Source organism: Bos indicus, chromosome 13, assembly GCF_029378745.1.
Source record: "Bos indicus isolate NIAB-ARS_2022 breed Sahiwal x Tharparkar chromosome 13, NIAB-ARS_B.indTharparkar_mat_pri_1.0, whole genome shotgun sequence".
Taxonomy (NCBI): Eukaryota; Metazoa; Chordata; class Mammalia; order Artiodactyla; family Bovidae; genus Bos; species Bos indicus.
The window spans coordinates 10,698,604-10,716,289 of NC_091772.1; the positions used below are offsets into that span (position 1 = coordinate 10,698,604).

At 39.2% G+C, this 17,686-nt stretch overlaps 1 protein-coding gene across 1 annotated transcript in view; it reads left to right on the forward strand.

Annotated features, from left to right (window-relative positions):
* Positions 1-17,686, forward strand: part of LOC109567584 (ankyrin repeat domain-containing protein 26-like) — a 78,248-nt gene that overhangs the window by 17,876 nt on the left and 42,686 nt on the right. The window contains exons 7-10 of the mRNA XM_070801936.1: positions 2,272-2,305; positions 3,464-3,533; positions 6,566-6,626; positions 6,719-6,915. Coding sequence (XP_070658037.1) covers positions 2,272-2,305; positions 3,464-3,533; positions 6,566-6,626; positions 6,719-6,915 — 362 coding nt within the window. The remainder of the gene's footprint in view (positions 1-2,271; positions 2,306-3,463; positions 3,534-6,565; positions 6,627-6,718; positions 6,916-17,686) is intronic.

The following is a 17,686-nucleotide window of genomic DNA, read 5'->3' on the forward strand; positions in this document are numbered from 1 at the left end:
GGTCCAGATACTCTTGAGCAATGGAAGGAGATAGTCTCAGATCAGATCAGATCTGTCGCTCAGTCGTGTCCGACTCTTTGTGACCCCATGAATTGCAGCACGCCAGGCCTCCCTGTCCATCACCAACTCCCGGAGTTCACTCAGACTCATGTCCATCGAGTCAGTGATGCCATCCAGCCATCTCATCCTCTGTCATCCCCCTTCTCCTCCCGCCCCCAATCCCTCCCAGCATCAGAGTCTTTTCCAGTGAGTCAACTCTTCTCATGAGGTGGCCAAAGTACTGGAGTTTCAGCTTCAGCATCATTCCTTCCAAAGAAATCCCAGGGCTGATCTCCCTTCAGAATGGACTGGTTGGATCTCCTTGCAGTCCAAGGGACTCTCAAGAGTCTTCTCCAACACCACAGTTCAAAAGCATCAATTCTTCAGTGCTCAGCTTTCTTCACAATCCAACTTTCACATCCATACATGACCACGGGTAAAACCATAACCTTGACTAGACAAACCTTTGTTGGCAAAGTAATGTCTCTGCTTTTGAATATGCTATCTAGGTTGGTCATAACTTTCCTTCCAAGGAGTAAGCATCTTTTAATTTCATGGCTGCAGTCACCATCTGCAGTGATTTTGGAGCCCAGAAAAATAAAGTCTGACACTGTTTCCACTGTCTCCCCATCTATTTCCCATGAAGTGATGGGACCGGATGCCATGATCTTTGTTTTCTGAATGTTGAGCTTTAAGCCAACTTTTTCACTCTCCACTTTCACTTTCATCAAGAGGCTTTTGAGCTCCTCTTCACTTTCTGCCATAAGGGTGGTGTCATCTGCATATCTGAGGTTATTGATATTTCTCCCGGCAATCTTGATTCCAGCTTGTGTTTCTTCCAGTCCAGCATTTCTCATGATGTACTCTGCATATAAGTTAAATAAACAGGGTGACAATATACAGCCTTGACGTACTCCTTTTCGTATTTGGAACCAGTCTGTTGTTCCATGTCCAGTTCTAACTGTTGCTTCCTGACCTGCATACAGATTTCTCAAGAGGCAGGTCAGGTGGTCTGGTATTCCCATCTCTTTGAGAATTTTCCACAGTTTATTGTGATCCACACAGTCAAAGGCTTTGGCATAGTCAATAAAGCAGAAATAGATGTTTGCTTTTTCGATGATCCAGTGGATGTTGGCAATTTGATCTCTGGTTCCTCTGCCTTTTCTAAAACCAGCTTGAACATCAGGAAGTTCACGGTTCACATATTGCTGAAGCCTGGCTTGGAGAATTTTAAGCATTACTTTACTAGCGTGTGAGATGAGTGCAATTGTGCGGTAGTTTGAGCATTCTTTGGCATTGCCTTTCTTTGGGATTGGAATGAAAACTGACCTTTTCCAATCCTGTGGCCACTGCTGAGTTTTCCAAATTTGCTGGCATATTGAGTGCAGCACTTTCACAGCATCATCAAGAGATTCTTTTTAAACATGTTAGTATATATATATGCACACACACACAGACAGAAGCTGAACTTTTTAAACAAGTTCCATATATATATACACTATATACATATATATATAGAACTTTTTTAAAAGTTCAGCTTCTGTGTACCCTACTTCATGCTCACCAGTACAAGTCTAGTCCCCATTCTCATCACTGAATTGAGCCCCTTTACCCATTGGCCTCCCCCAACTGCCTTTCAAGAGATTTTCCTTTCTAAACCTGGAATCACTACATCTTTCATACTTCTCTTGCCTTGGGAAAGAGGGCCAGGAAGAGAAAACTTCTGTTTCCAATGTTTTACCATGCTCTGAAGTTCAGTGCCTTTGACCAAGCTTCCTTGTGATAGGGTGTTTTCACTGTGAACTGAAGAGCCAGAGAAGTTGTCATGTCCCAGCAAGACACCTATAGTCTCTGTTCAGTGCTCCAGGCAATAGAAATCCAGAAACACTGTGCTGTTTAAGCATGCTATTGTCAGCTTATAGTACTGATTGTATTGATGGTGTAGTATCATTTTCTCTCAGTCTCCTGGAGTTTGGTTAGGATTATGGTCATTGTAAACAGCAGTTCTTTTCTTTGTTATTTTGTTCTGCATTTGATGACTATAAAGGGGAGGAGTGGTTCTTAGGCATTAGTGGCCTACGAGTATAGTACAACCACTGTCCCCTTCCTCTAGTGTGGCCTCCAGGTGTAGTTTGAAAGGAATACTTTTAAACAAAGCCTCAGTCTTGAGGTTTTACTATTCTGTATTTTACTTCTGTTGATTAAAATGTATCTTGCTTTCTTCTTTAATAGTTGGTGAGAGTTCTGAAGAGCACTCTTCAAGGAGGTATGATTTTATGGATGTTTTACATTATATGTTTAACTAAGGGAACATGGAGAAGAGAAACTAATGGTTGTTGAGTGTTCTACTTTGGATTAGACAATGCATTACATGCTTAACATCTGTGACCTCATAGAGTCATCACAGCAGCTTTGTAAAGTAGCTGTATCCTACTTTTACTTAATTAGGCAACTGTGGTTTCAGGAGGTTAATGAATTGACCCTGGTTAAAATGAGTTGACCTGTGACTTGACAATTGGCCTTCCTGGCTCCCATGTCCACTCCCATGGCCCTCAGCAGAGACTGAGAAGTACCCATGGAGCATATAAGTTAAAGATATAAATTAGTTCTTTGACTTGTGTCCATTTTAAGTTTGACATTGTGGGGAAACTCCCTGCACTCCCTCTTAGAAGTGTACTCACTTCTTAGAGAAGTGGTGCCGTCTCAGTAAGTGGTATCCCTGCTGACGGACCAAGACTCCCCTTTTGGACAGACTCAGATTCATCTCTGAACCTTGAACAGACAACGGAGAAGGGAAAGCCTGTTCTTCTGCTTTGCTTTAAGTCATCAGGTTTATTCCAGTTTGGGCAAACAAGAATTATTTCAATCCATCAATGGGATTTTCAGTTCAGCTATTAGAACTTTTGGTGAAAACAAATTATTTTTAGGCTCTGCCGATGCATTGGCTGTCACTCTCTGTTATGGAAACTAAGAATGAGTGTTAACTAGATATTTCATAGGTTGGGACAGATGAACGCAGAAATAGGTAACAAAAAACTTTTTTGGAGACTTCCCTGGGGGTGCAGTGGTTAAGACGGTTAGTAAGACATCTTCCAATGTAGGCAGTGTGGGTTCGATGCTCGGTCAGAGAAGCTAAGATCTCACATAACCCGGGGTCAGACAGCCAAAACCTAAAATAGAAGCCCCATTGGAACTAATTTAGTAAAGACTTTAAAAGCGGTCCACATCAAGAAATCTTTTAAAAAATTACAAAAAAAAAAGCTGTTTTAAAACAGGCCAAATTTTATTCATGTCAAGAAAGTTCATTTAATATAGACATTTAATAGACATTTAATAGACAAACTTTCACTTGTTTTTTTTTTTTTTTTTCTTTTGTTCAAGGACATGAGCTCACTCATTTTTATTGTATGTTTTTGCTTTAAAGGTTTCCCAACAAACCTGGCGTTGATTTAGGGCCTACATCAAATGATGAAGTCTTAGGTTTTAAAACTAAGGTAAAGTGTTCTGTTGTGAAATTCGTTTTCCTGCTCTGAAATTAGTTTCACGTAGTATTTACTCTTATGATTAGACAGTGGAAGTGACAAATAGATTCAAGGGATTACATCTGAAAAACAGAGTGCCTGAAGAACTATGGATGGAGATTCATGACATTGTACAAGAGGCAGTTATCAAAACCATCCCCAAGAAAAAGAAAAGCAAAAAGGCAAAATGGTTGTCTGAGGAGGCCTTCCAAATAGCTGAGAAAAGAAGAGAAGCAAAAGGCAAAAAAGAAATCGAAAGATATACCCATTTGAATGCAGAGTTCCAAAGAATAGCAAAGAGAGATAAGAAAGTCTTTCTCAATGATGAATGCAAAGAAATGGAGGAAACAATAGAATGGGAAAGGCTAGAGATCTCTTCAAGAAAATTAGAGATACCATGGGAACATTTCATGTAAAAATGGACACCATAAAGGACAAAGAGAAGCAGAAGATATTAAGATGAGGTGGCAAGAATACACAGAACTCTACAAAAAAGATTTTTATGACCCAGATAATCAGGATGGTGTGATTACTCACCTAGAGCCAAACATCCTGGAATGCGAAGTGATAGTGGAGGTGATGGAATTGCAGTTGAACTATTTCAAATCCTCAAAGATGATGCTGTGAAAGTGCTGCACTCAATATGCCAGCAAATCTGGAAAACTCACCAGTGGCCACAGGACTGGAAAAGGTCAGCTTTCCTTCCTATCCCAAAGAAAGGCAATCCAAAGAATGTTCAAACTACTACATAATGGCACACATCTCACATGCTAGCAAAGTAATGCTCAAAATTTTCCAAGCCAGGCTTCAAGAGTACATGAACCATGAACTTCAGATGTTCAAGCTGGATTTAGAAAAGGCAGAGGAACCAGAGATCAAATTGTCAACATCCTCTGGATCATAAAAAAAGCAAGTGAGTTCCAGAAATGCATCTACTTCTGTTTTCTTGACTGTGCTAAACCATTCGACTCTGTGGATCACAAAAAAGTGTAGAAAATTCTTCAAGAGATGGGAATACCAGATCATCTGACCTGCCTCCAGAGAAATCTGTATACAGGACAAGAAGCAACAGTTAGTACTGGATATGGAACAATAGACTGGTTCCAAATCAGGAAAGGAGTACATTAAGGATGTAAATTATCCCCCTGCTTATTTAACTTATATGCAGAGTACATCATGTGAAATGCTGGGCTGGATGAAGCAGAAGCTGGAATCAAGATAGCTAGAAGAAATATCAATAACGTCAGATACTCAGATGACACCACCATGATGGCAGAAATTGAAGAAGAACTAAAGAGCCTCTTGATGAAAGTGAAAGAGGAGAGTGAAAAAGTTGACTTACAACTCAACATTCAGAAAACGAAGATCATGGCATCTGGTCCCATCACTTCATGGCAAATAGATAGGGAAAGAATGGAAACAGTGACAGACTTCTTTTTGGGGGCTTCAAAATCATTGCAGATGGTGACTACAACCATGAAATTAAAAGACGCTTGCTCCTTGGATGAAAAGCTATGAGCAACCTAGACAGCAGATTGAAAAGCAGAGACATTACTTTGCCAGCAAAGTTCTGTCTAGTCTAAGCTATGGTTTTTCTAGTAGTCATGTATGGATGTGAGAGTTGGACTATAAAGCAGGCTAAGTGCCAAAGAATTCATGCTTTTGAACTATGGTGTTGGAGAAGACTCTTGAGAGTCCCTTGGACTGCAAAGAGATCCAATCAGTACATTATAAAGGAAATCAGTCCTGAATATTCATTGAAAGGACTGATGGTGAAGTTGAAACTCCAATAGTTTGGTCATCTGATGCGAAGAACTGACTCATTGGAAAATACCAATTCTGGGAAAGTTTGAAGGCGGGAGGAGATGGGGATGACAGGGGATGAGATGGTTGGATGGCATCACTGACTCAATGGACAAGAGTTTGTAAAACTTCTGGGAGTTGGTGATGAACAGGGAAGCCTGGTGTGCTGCAGTCCATAGGATTGCAAAGAGTCACACCACTGAGCAACTGAACTGAGCTGAACTGATGTTGATATTTTCATAAAATTTGAAGAACAGTGTAGATGCATAAAATATATTAATAAAATCATATGAAACAGAGGCTTTGCTCATAGTATATCCTTAAGAATACTGATATGGTACTGATCTATTGTATATACATTCTAAATATATGTGTTTCTCCACATACCTTATTGTACTATTTTTTTTCCGTAAAGTTTGTTCTTGACTAGAAATGTCTCACTTTTTCCTTTCTTCTTCCTCCTCTACCTTTTTTAAATTTTTAAAAAAATATTTACTGTTAACCTAATTTTTCCTTGCAGAACACATTTCTTCAATGTCTGTTCTTTCAGTCCATCTCTCTCTGCCTCTATTGTGAACATGTTTGCTTATGGCTTTCTGTTTAGAGTGTGGCTTTCTTCATGATCATTGTCTTACGGGTTTAACCTTGTTTTTTCCCTGTTTCATAGAAGTAGCTGATTTTTTTCGCTGTTTCATTGGTCTCTAGCTGTTTGACAAACAGAATAGAAGTAGCTTATCCTGTTTGCAGTTCTAGCCCATCTAAATAAGGTTCTGTTAAAACCTAAACTTTCATATTACCCTTCACAAGTGATAATCCATGTATATATTAATCATGGAAGCAAATTTCAAAATATAGCAATTAATTTAAATGTCTTAGTTTTTCAATAGTGCTCTAAACTACCGAGGATAAATTATTACTCTAGAACATTTTGGTAGAGAAAGTAATCTAGTGGGTGTCCTAGTATTTGTGTAGCAGTCAATTAGGGGTAAGGAGAGGAAGATCTGGTGCTTCTGATGTCATCTGTCATAATCCTTTCCCCATGAGCAGGTCAGTCAGTGACAGAACTGTGATTTGAATCCACCTCTGAATGACTCCAGAGCCTATGCTCTTTGTGTTAGATCATAGAGAAATGGGGGATGTTATAATTCTTTTATTCAGGTTGATACTTGTTATATTCTTCAAGCTCTTATTTTCTTCTCCAGCATGTCCTGAAATCAAAGTTAATGAAGTTAATGAAGCCTTCTCAGCTATCCAAGAGAAACAGTAAGTTATTTGAAGACTGTCCTCCTGGTGTTATTCCTTGATTTGAAATGACATATGTTCTCATGTACTCTCTCCTGTTTTCACTGTACTAGAAGCAAAATGTGGTATTTTGAGACCAGAGAGTACAACTTTCTCTCAGAACAATAATTCTGGTAGTAATGTTGAAGATGTGGTTGAAACATTTCCCAAACCATCACCCTGGTTTGAGGGCATCTGTCGTCCTGCCTTCCCATTGCCTGAGCCTGTTCCAAAACTTCTCAAGTCTGTAGCAGGCCTTGGTCATACAAAGGTAAGTTGTTCTGTTTGTAACTCTTCTTGCCCTGTATTTGTTCACATACCATTCCCCTGATCCTTGTGATGACAAAAAGGATCCCACCACAGAAATAGAAGCCCTCAAAGTCACGATACAAAAAGGTGTGATAATAAGAGGCATACAAGTGCAGGATTCAGATTTATAAATACTGGCATACGAAGTATGCTGTTATGAAAGAAAAGAATTACAAAGCACTGAGGAGTGAATTCCGGGAGTTGGTGATGGACAGGGAGGCCTGGTGTGCTGCAATTCATGGGGTCGCAAAGAGTCAGACACGACTGAGCGACTGAACTGAACTGAATTGAGGAAAAACAACTAGATGAATATGAAGATGGGGAGGAGGATGAAGAGGAAGAATTCCTTTAAGAAGGACAAGATGAATATAAGATGGAATGAGAGTGAAGATGAGACAGGTATTATACAAACACAACAGAAATAGTGGGAGTCAGTCAGACCAGGAATTCTATATTATAAATATGCAAGAAATTATTTCAAAATCAACTTAAGAAGAGAAAGTGAGGTTGTAAAAAAACAATGCTCATACTCTTTTGAATGACACATAGAATGACATTCTTATGAAGAACTAAAAAAAATGTGTTCCTTATTTTTTTTTTTGGTGGTTGTTTTCGAGGTTGGTGGTTGTTCTTGTTTTTTTTGTTGAATTGAAATGTAGTCAGTTTAAAATACTGTGTAAGTTTCAGGTGTACAGCAATGTGATTTGTTTACACTTGTGTATGTATATATATATATTTTTTGAATATAGTTCCCTCTGGAAGTTCATTTAAATTTGAAGTGAGTTCTCTTTTTAAAAAAATTCTCACTTCAAAATTAATGAAGCAGTCTTCTATTTAACCTAGCAAAACTTTCGTTTAGAGACAATTCAAGATGAGCCCTGTTTTAGGCCTTTGGAGACGTATTGTGAATTAAGAATTTTGGGCCCTTCTGTTTATTGTGGTTTCTAACTTCAGTTCGGTTCAGTCGCTCAGTCGTGTCCGACGCTAGATACTTAATGTACTTATCTAATTTATCTTACTGTTTGCTATAACCTTGGTGGGTGTTTTAGATCTTTCTGAAAATAAAGAGGAAATACATAAGCATTTAATCTATTCTTTTTACTAAAATTATAATTTATAATTTTATAAATGAGATTCTTAATCTCTCTTCATTAAGTGAGAAAATTTTCAGCTGCAACAGTCTAAAAGAAGAAATGTAGAAGTGTATTTTTTCCTCTGGAGAGATTCTGATTTCTTTTTTCTGAATGTCAGCAAATAATGGGTAATTGCATACATTAAATGAATGAAATCATGACTTATGCTTTTTTCTTATATAGACTACGTATTATTATAAAGTCATAAGGAAAGAAAAATTACCACCAGAGTTTATAAAATTATCTGTGGAAGATATTTTTTCTTTAAAAAATATCTCTAGCAACGTGTACATTCCACATTATTTTTATTTATTTATTTTTTATTTTAATTGGAGGCTAATTACAATATTGTAGTGGTTTTGCCATACACTGACACGAATCAGCCACGGATGTACATGTGTTCCCCATCCTGAACTCCCCTCCCACTTCCCTCTCCATCCCATCCCTCTGGGTCATCCTAGTGCCCAGCCCTGAGCACCGTGTCTCATGCATCGAACCTGGACTGGCGATCTGTTTCACATATAATAATATACATGTTTCAATGCTATTCTCTCAAGTCATCCCACCCTTGCCTTCTCCCATAGAGTCCAAAAGACTGTTCTTTACATCTGTGTCTCTTTTGCTGTCTCGCATATAGGGTTATCGTTACCATCTTTCTGAATTCCATATATATGTGTTAGTATACTGTATTGGTGTTTTTCTTTCTGGCTTAATTCACTCAGTATAATAGGCTCCAGTTTCATCCACCTCATTAGAACTGATTCAAATGTATTTTTTTAATGGCTGTGTAATATTCCATTGTGTATATGTACTACAGCTTTCTTATCCATTTGTCTGCTGATGGACATCTAGGTTGCTTCCATGTCCTGGCTATTATAAACAGTGCTGCGATGAACATCATCGGGGTACACGTGTCTCTTTCACTTCTGGTTTCCTCGGTGTGTATGCCCAGCAGTGGGATTGCTGGGTCGTATGGCAGTTCTATTTACAGTTTTTTAAGGAATCTCCACACACTTCTCCATAGTGGCTGTACTAGTTTGCATTCCCACCAGCAACATAAGAGGGTTCCCTTTTCTCCACACTCTCTCCAGCATTTATTATTTGTAGACTTTTGGATAGCAGCCATTCTGACCGGCAGGAGATGGTACCTCATGGTGGTTTTGATTTGTATTTTCCTGGTAATGAGTGATGTTGAGCATCTTTTCATGTGTTTGTTAGCCATCTGTATGTCTTCTTTGGAGAAATGTCTGTTTAGTTCTTTGGCCCATTTTTGATTGGGTCGTTTATTTTTCCAGAATGAGGTGCAGGAGTTGCTTGTATATTTTTGAGATTAGTTGTTTGTCAGTTGTTTCATTTGCTATTATTTTCTCCCATTCTGAAGGCTCTCTCTTCACCTTGCTTATAGTTTCCTTCATTGTGCAAAAGCCTTTAAGTTTAATTAGGTCCCATGTGTTTATTTTTGCTTTTATTTCCATTACTCTGGGAGGTGGGTCATAGAGGACCCTGCTGTGATTTATGTTGGAGAGTGTTTTGCCTATGTTTTCCTCTAGGAGTTTTATAATTTCTGGTCTTATGTTTAGATCTTTAATCCATTTTGAGTTTATTTTTGTGTATGGTGTTAGAAAGTGTTCCAGTTTCATTCTTTTACAAGTGGTTGACCAGTTTTCCCAGCACCACTTGTTAAAGAGACTGTCTTTTGTCTATCATATATTCTTGCCTCCTTTGTCATCGATAAGGTGTCCATAGGTGCATGGATTTATATCTGGGCTTTCTATTTTGTTCCATTGATCTATATTTCTGTCTTTGTGTCAGTACCATACTGTCTTGATGACTGTAGCTTTGTAGTATAGCCTGAGGTCAGGCAGGTTGATTCCTCCAGTTCCATTCTTTCACAAGATCGCTTTGGCTATTCGAGGTTTTTTGTATTTCCATACAAATTGTGATATTATTTGTTCTAGTTCTGTGAAAAATACCATTGGTAGCTTGATAGGGACTGCATTGAATCTATAGATTGCTTTGGGTAGTATACTCATTTTCACTATACTGATTCTTCCAATCCATGAACATGGTATATTTCTCCATCTACTAGTGTCCTCTTTGATTTCTTTCACCAGTGTTTTATAGTTTTCTATATATAGGTCTTTTGTTTCTTTAGGTAGGTATATTCTAAGTATTTTATTCTTTTCATTGCAATGGTGAATGGAATTGTTTCCTTAATTTCTCTTTCTGTTTTCTCATTGTTCATGTATAGGAATGCAAGGGATTTCTGTGTGTTAATTTTATATCCTGCAACTTTACTATATTCATTGATTAGCTCTTATAATTTTCTGGTGGAGTCTTTAGGGTTTTCTATGTAGAGGATCATGTCATCTGCAAACAATGAGAGTTTTACTTCTTCTTTCCCAATCTGGATTCCTTTTATTTCTTTTTCTGCTCTGATTGTTGTGGCCAAAACGTCCAAAACTATGTTGAATAGTAGTGGTGAAAGTGGGCACCCTTGTCTTGTTCCTGACTTTAGGGGAAATGCTTTCAATTTTTCACCACTAGGATAATGTTTGCTGTGAGTTTGTCATATATGGCTTTTATTATGTTGAGGTATGTTCCTTCTGTTCCTACTTTCTGGGAAGTTTTTTTTATCATAAATGGATGTTGAATTTTGTCAAAGAGAAATCTGCATCTATCAAGATAATCATATGATTTTTATCTTTCAATTTGTTAATGTGGTGTATTACATTGATTGATTTGCAGATATTGAAGAATCTTTGCATCCCTGGGATAAAGCCCATTTGGTCATGATGTATGATCTTTTTAATATTTTGTTGGATTCTGTTTGCTAGAATTTTGTTAAGGATCTTTGCATCTATGTTCATCAGTGATATTGGCCTGTAGTTTTCTTTTTTTGTGGCATCTTTGTCAGGTTTTGGTATTAGGGTGATGGTGGCCTCATAGAATGAATTTGGAAGTTTACCTTCCTCTGCAATTTTCTGGAAGAAATTTTTGGTAGAATTCAGCTGTGAAGCCGTCTGGTCCTGGGCTTTTGTTTGCTGGAAGATTTCTGATTACAGTTTCGATTTGCGTGCCTGTGATGGGTCTGTTAAGATTTTCTATTTCTTCCTGGTTCAGTTTTGTAAAGTTATACTTTTCTAAGAATTTGTCCATTTCTTCCAAGTTGTCCATTTTTTTGGCATATAGTTGCTGATAGTAGTCTCTTATGATCCTTTGTATTTCTGTGTTGTCTGTTGTGATTTCTCCATTTTCATTTCTAATTTTGTTGATTTGATTTTTCTCCCTTTGTTTCTTGATGAGTCTGGCTAATGGTTTGTCAATTTTATTTATCTTCTCAAAGAAACAGCTTTTAGCTTTGTTTATTTTTGCTATGGTCTCTTTTGTTTCTTTTGCATTTCTTTCTGCCCTAATTTTTAAGATTTCTTTCCTTCTACGAACCCTGGGGTTCTTCATTTCCTTTTCTAGTTACTTTAGGTATAGAGTTAGGATATTTATTTGACTTTTTTATTGTTTCTTGAGGTAAGCCTGTATTGCTATGAGCCTTCTCTTTAGCACTGCTTTTACAGTGTCCCATAGGTTCTGAGTTGTTTTTTTCATTTTCCTTCATTTCTATGCATATTTTGATTTCTTTTTTGATTTCTTCTGTGATTTGTTGGTTATTCAGCAGTGTGTTGTTCAGCCTCCATATGTTGGAATTTTTAATCGTTTTTCTCCTGTAATTGACATCTAATCTTAGTGCATTGTGGTCAGAAAAGATGCTTGGAGTGATTTCAATTTTTTTGAATTCACCAAGGCTAGATTTATGACCCAGGATGTGATCTATCCTGGAGAAGGTTCCATGTGCACTTGAGAAAAAGGTGAAATTCATTGTTTTGGGGTGAAATGTCCTATAGATATCATTTAGGTCTAACTAGTCCATTGTATCATTTAAAATTTGTGTTTCCTTGTTAATTTTCTGTTTTGTTGATCTATCCATAGATGTGAGTGGGATATTAAAGTCTCCCACTATTATTGTGCTATTGTTAATTTCCACTTTCATACTTGTTAGCATTTGCCTTACATATTGTGGTGCTCCTGTGTTGGTGCATATATAGTTGTTATATCATCTTCTTGGATTGATCCATTGGTCATTATGTAGTTTCCTTCTTTGTCTCTTTTCACAGCCTTTATTTTAAAGTCTATTTTATCTGATATGAGTATTGCTACTCCTGCTTTCTTTTGGTCTCTATTTGCATTGGATAACTTTTTCTAGCCCTTCACTTTCAGTCTGTATGTGTCCCCTGTTTTGAGGTGGGTCTTTTGTAGACAACATATATAGGGATCTAGTTTTTGTATCCATTCAGCCAGTCATTGTCTTTTGGTTGGGGCATTCAACCCATTTACATTTAAGTTAATTATTGATAAGTATGATCCCATTGCCATTTACTTTGTTGTTTTGGGTTTGAGTTTGTATACCCTTTATGTGTTTCCTGTCTAGAGAAGATCCTTTAGCATTTGTTGAAGAGCTGATTTGATGGTGCTGAATTCTCTCAGCTTTTGCTTGTCTGTAAAGCTTTTGATTTCTCCTTCATATTTGAATGAACTCCTTGCTGGGTACAGTAATCTGGGTTGTAGTTTTTTCTCTTTCATCACTTTAAGTATGTCCTGCCATTCCCTTCTGGCCTGAAGAGTTTCTATCTAAAGATCAGCTGTTATCCATATGGGAATCCTCTTGTGTGTTATTTGTTGTTTTTCTCTTACTGCTTTTAATATGTGTTCTTTGTGTTTGATCTTTGTTAATTTGATGAATATGTGTCTTGGGGTGTTTTGCCTTAGTTTATCCTGTTTGGGGCTCTCTGGTTTTCTTGGACTTGGATGACTATTTCCTTTCCCATTTTAGGGAAGTTTTCAACTATTATCACCTCAAGTATTTTCTCATTGCCTTTCTTATTGTCTTCTTCTTCGGGGGCTCCTCTGATTCGAATGTTGGGGCGTTTAGCATTGTCCCAGAGGTCTCTGAGGTTGTCCTCGTTTCTTTTAATTCATTTTTCTTTTTTCTTCTCTGCTTCATTTATTTCTACCATTCTATCTTCTACATCACTTATCCTATTTTCTGCCTCTGCTGTTCTACTGTTGGTTCCCTCCAGAGTGTTTTTGATCTCATTTATTGCATTATTCATTATTGATTGACTCTTTTTTATTTCTTCTAGGTCCTTGTTAAACATTTCTTGCATTTTCTCAATCCTTGTCTCCAGGCTATTTATCTGTAATTCCATTTTGTTTTCAAGATTTTGGATCATTTTTACTGTCATTATTCTGAATTCTTTTTCAAGTAGACTCCCTATCTCCTCCTCTTTTGTTTGGTTTGGTGGGCATTTATCATGTTCCTTTACCTGCTGAGTATTTCTCTGCTTTTTCATCTTGTTTTGATTGCTGTGTTCGGGGTGGCCTTTCAGTATTCTGGCAGTTTGTGGTTCCTCTTTATTGTGGAGGTTCCTCGCTGTGGGTGGGATTGGACGATTTGGCTTGTCAAGGTTTCCTGGTTAGGGAAGCTTGTGTTCTGGTGGGTGGAGCTGATTTCTTCTGTCTGGAGTGCAATGAAGTGTCCAGTAGTGAGTTTTGAGATGTCTATGGGTTTGGTGTGATTTGGGCAGCCTGTATGTAAGTTCAGGGCTATGTTCCTGCATTGCTGGAGAATTTGCATGGCTTGTCTTGCTCTGGAACTTGTTGGCTCTTGGGTGGTGCTTGGTTTCAGTGCAGGTATGGAGGCTTTTGGATGAGCTCTTATCAATTAATGTTCCCAGGAGTCAGCAGTTCTCTGGTGTTCTCAGGTTTTGGACTTAAGCCTCTTGCCTCTGGTTTTCAGTCTTATTCTTACAGTAGCCTCAAGACTTCTCCACCTATACAGCATCAATGATAAAACATCTAGGTTAATGATGAAAATCTCCTCCACAGTGAGGAACACCCAGAGAGGTTCACAGAGTTACATGGAGAATAGAAGAGGGAGAAGGGAGATAGAGGTGACCAGGAGGAGAAAAGGGGGAATCAAAAGGGGAGAGAGCAAGCTGGCCAGTAATCAGTTCCCTATGTGCTCTCCACAGTCTGGACCCCTTGGAGAGGTTCATGGAATTACAAAGAGAAGAGAAGAGGGATGAAGGAGACAGTGGTGACCAGGAGGATAAAAGGGTGAATGAAAATGAGACAGACAGATCCAGGCACTAATCAGGTCCCTAAGTGTTCTCCACAGCCTGGAACACACAAAGAGATTCACAGAGTTGGGTAGAGAAAAGAAGGGGGAGGGAGGACATAGAGTCGACCTGGTGGAGACAAAGCAGAGTCAAAAAGGCAAGAGAGCAATCAAGCCAAGAATCACACTCCCAAGTAAAAATGGGTACTGAAGATTGGGTTCTTAAAGGTACAAACTTGATAACAAATACCAAAAAGCAAAGATTAAAAATCTAGAGTAGAGGTTAGACTCTGAAAAATACAATATTAAAAAACCAAAACAAAGTCACAAAAATTATAAAATATATATATATATGAAGCTTGCTTTAAAAATAGGGTCTTTTTTTTTATTTTGCAAGGTAATAGTAGGTTATAAAAATGAAAATTAAAGGAGTAATGTCAGGGGACGTTCAGCTTTAAGGGATCCAATATGTTATTCTTTTCTTTTGTGTGCCATTTCTCAAGGATTCTGTATTCCTCATCACGTGCTGCAGGAATGAGCAGAGCTGCACGCAGTTCCTGGGACTGAGATCCTGAGAAAGGGCACCTGCTTGGTCCTTTCAGTGACTCCCTCCAGTGACCTCACTCAAATGTGATCTGCTCAGTTATGCCCCTCTCACTCAGGACATGCAATTCTTTCTGGCCCTTCGAAGATTGTTATTTGCTTGCCTTTGTTTTTGCTCCTTTTTTTTTTTTTTTTTTTACTGCCTAAAGCTGCCTTGGATGAAGATATATAAACATGCTTTTTTGCAAACAAAACACCTTTGTTTCACTCGAGACTTGGGTCCCCTGCATCCCTCTTCTTGTTGACTCCAGTCCCCAGGTCCCGGTCTACAAAGACCATGACAGAGTAATAGAGGACTTTAAAATAAAATTTAAATATTTATATAATGATAATAGTATAAATATATTTAGGAATTTCTCTGGAGCTGTTGTGGGCAGTGTGGGGTCAGTTCAGTTCCAGATAGTTACGTGATCTGGCTTATACTTCTCAAGATCTATAGGCCCCTTCCAATGTAGTCGCTGCTAACTACAGGGTTTTAATCTGTTGCACCTGTCACTTCCAAAGCGGTTCCCTCTATTTATTCTAGCTTCTTCCGTTGGCTGTTCTCTTCAGTGTCTAATTTCTGTCCTGACACAAGGGAGCGAAGGTGGTTACTTATTTAGGCTCACTTGTGCAGTACTGCTGTGGGGACAGAGGGACACTGCAAACAAATATCACTGGCATGTGTGGGGAGTGCTTGCAGTGTCTCGGCCACACTGGCTTTGCCCTTGCTCATGGCACATGTACTTTCCCAGTCTACACTTCTCAGGCTCTAGGTTGCTCTGCCGGGGAACTATCTGAGGCGGGCCCTGGGTTGTGTGCACTTCCGAGGTCTAAGCTGCTCAGGTTCAGGTTCTCAGGTAGTCCACAAAGGGGCAGACTCGGTTGGGCCTGCGTTTTGTGCCCTTCCCAGGTCCGAGCAGCTCAGGCGACCAGGTGCTTGGCGAGCGGTCTCCCCAGGTGGGGAGTGCATCTTATCACCTCCCCGGTCCAGCCGCTCGGTTTCCTGGGTGGCAGCAGGCGCACCCGTTTCCACCGTGTCGTATGCCTCTTCTGGGGAGCTGATCTCTGGCTGTGACCCTCCCGGCAGAAGTCAACCATCCAGAATCCCAAGGGGTTTTGGTTAGTGACTGGGTGCCTGCTTGCAGCTTGGTAGAGGATGCCTCTCTGGGGCCGAGTTTGCCTCTTTCCAGCTCTGGGTGCCCCCCTCCTGCCTCCCTGTCTCCAGTGGGAGATGGGCCGATCTGCAGCTGGCTAGCTCTCCTCTGGTATTTGCTCAGTCCTTTGTTTTCTGAGCGGGCCTGGCAGTGCCTTAGGTTAGGGCTTTTCGCAGGATAGTTCTCTCTCTCTCTTTTTTTCTCTCTCTCTCTCTCTCTCTCTGGCTATCCCACAGTTTGGGTTGCTATCTCATGTTAGTTCCCTCAGATTGCCCCCTCAGGGCATTCAGGCCCAGTCCTTACCCTAAGCAATGCAGCCCGTGCCTCCCTGTTCAGCCCGCACTTGCTGCTGGCGGATGCAAGCTCTGGGAGTTCCGGTTAGGCACGTGATCTGTGGGTTTTATTCATTTATGTATTTATTTTTCCTCCGGGTTATGTTGTCCTCTAAGATTCCAAAACTCCCCACAGACCCTCCAGTGAGAGTGTTTCCTGGTGTTTGGAAACTTCTCCCCTTTTAAGACTCCCTCCCTGGGATGGATCTCTGGCCCTACCTCTTTTGTCTCTCTTTTTATCTTTTATATTTTGTCCTACCTCCTTTTGAAGACAGTGGGCTGCCTTTCTGGGTGCCTGATGTCCTCTGCCAGCATTCAGAGTTGTTTTGTAGAATTTGCTCAGCGTTCAAATGTTCTTTCAATGAATTTGTGAGGAAGAAAGTGGTCTGCCCATCCTATTCTTCTGCCATCTTAGGACTGCGCCCCCCCCCCCCCGCCCCCACACACACACATTATTTTTAAGAAACTTTATTAATTTCAGTGTTTATAGATGTTAAATTACCATGTCAATTCTTTGTTATACATGTGGAACTAACATGTAAATTCTTCCATATAGAAAAGTTAGTCCTTGTGGTTACTTGATTTTTTTCGTTGGTTTTTTCTTTCCCGATGTGAATATTGAGTCCTTCTTGATCATCATAAATGTATTTGAAAACTTTTAAACCTTCAACTTAGGTAATCATAGTTTTACTCCTTTTTTTTTTTTTTTTTTTTTTTGGTATCTAGGTAATTTCTTTAATCTTTACCTGCCATTCCAGAAGACATAGATAAGAAGTTAGAGTCGTTAGTGTGCTGTTTACAGGGAAAGAAGCAGTAAATCATGTGAATGTTCAAATAGGGTTGTAAAAAATTCATTTATTCTTACATGAAGGATAATTGCTTTCCAGAATTTTGTTGTTTTCTGAAAGCCATCAACAAGAATCAGTCATAGGTTCATCCAGGTCCCCTCCCTCCCAAACCCCCCTCCAATCTCCCTCTCCATGCCACCCTTCTAGATTGTTGCAGAGCCCCTCTTTGAGTTCCCTGAGTGATAGAGCAAATTCCCATTGGCTATCTATTTTACATATGGAATTGTAAGTTTTCATGTTACTCTTTCCATCCATCTCACCCTCTCCCCTCTTCCCCTTCCCCCGTGTCTCTAAGTCGGTTCTGTCTGTTTCTCCATTGCTGCCTGCAAATAAATTCGTTGGTACCATCTTTCTAGATTCCATACATGTGCATTAGTATATGACATTTATATTTCTCTTTCTGACTTACTTCACTATGTATAATAGGCTCTAGGTTCATCCAGGTGGATGAACTGACTCAAATGCATTCCTTTTTACAGCTGAGTAATGTTCCTTTGTATATATGTACC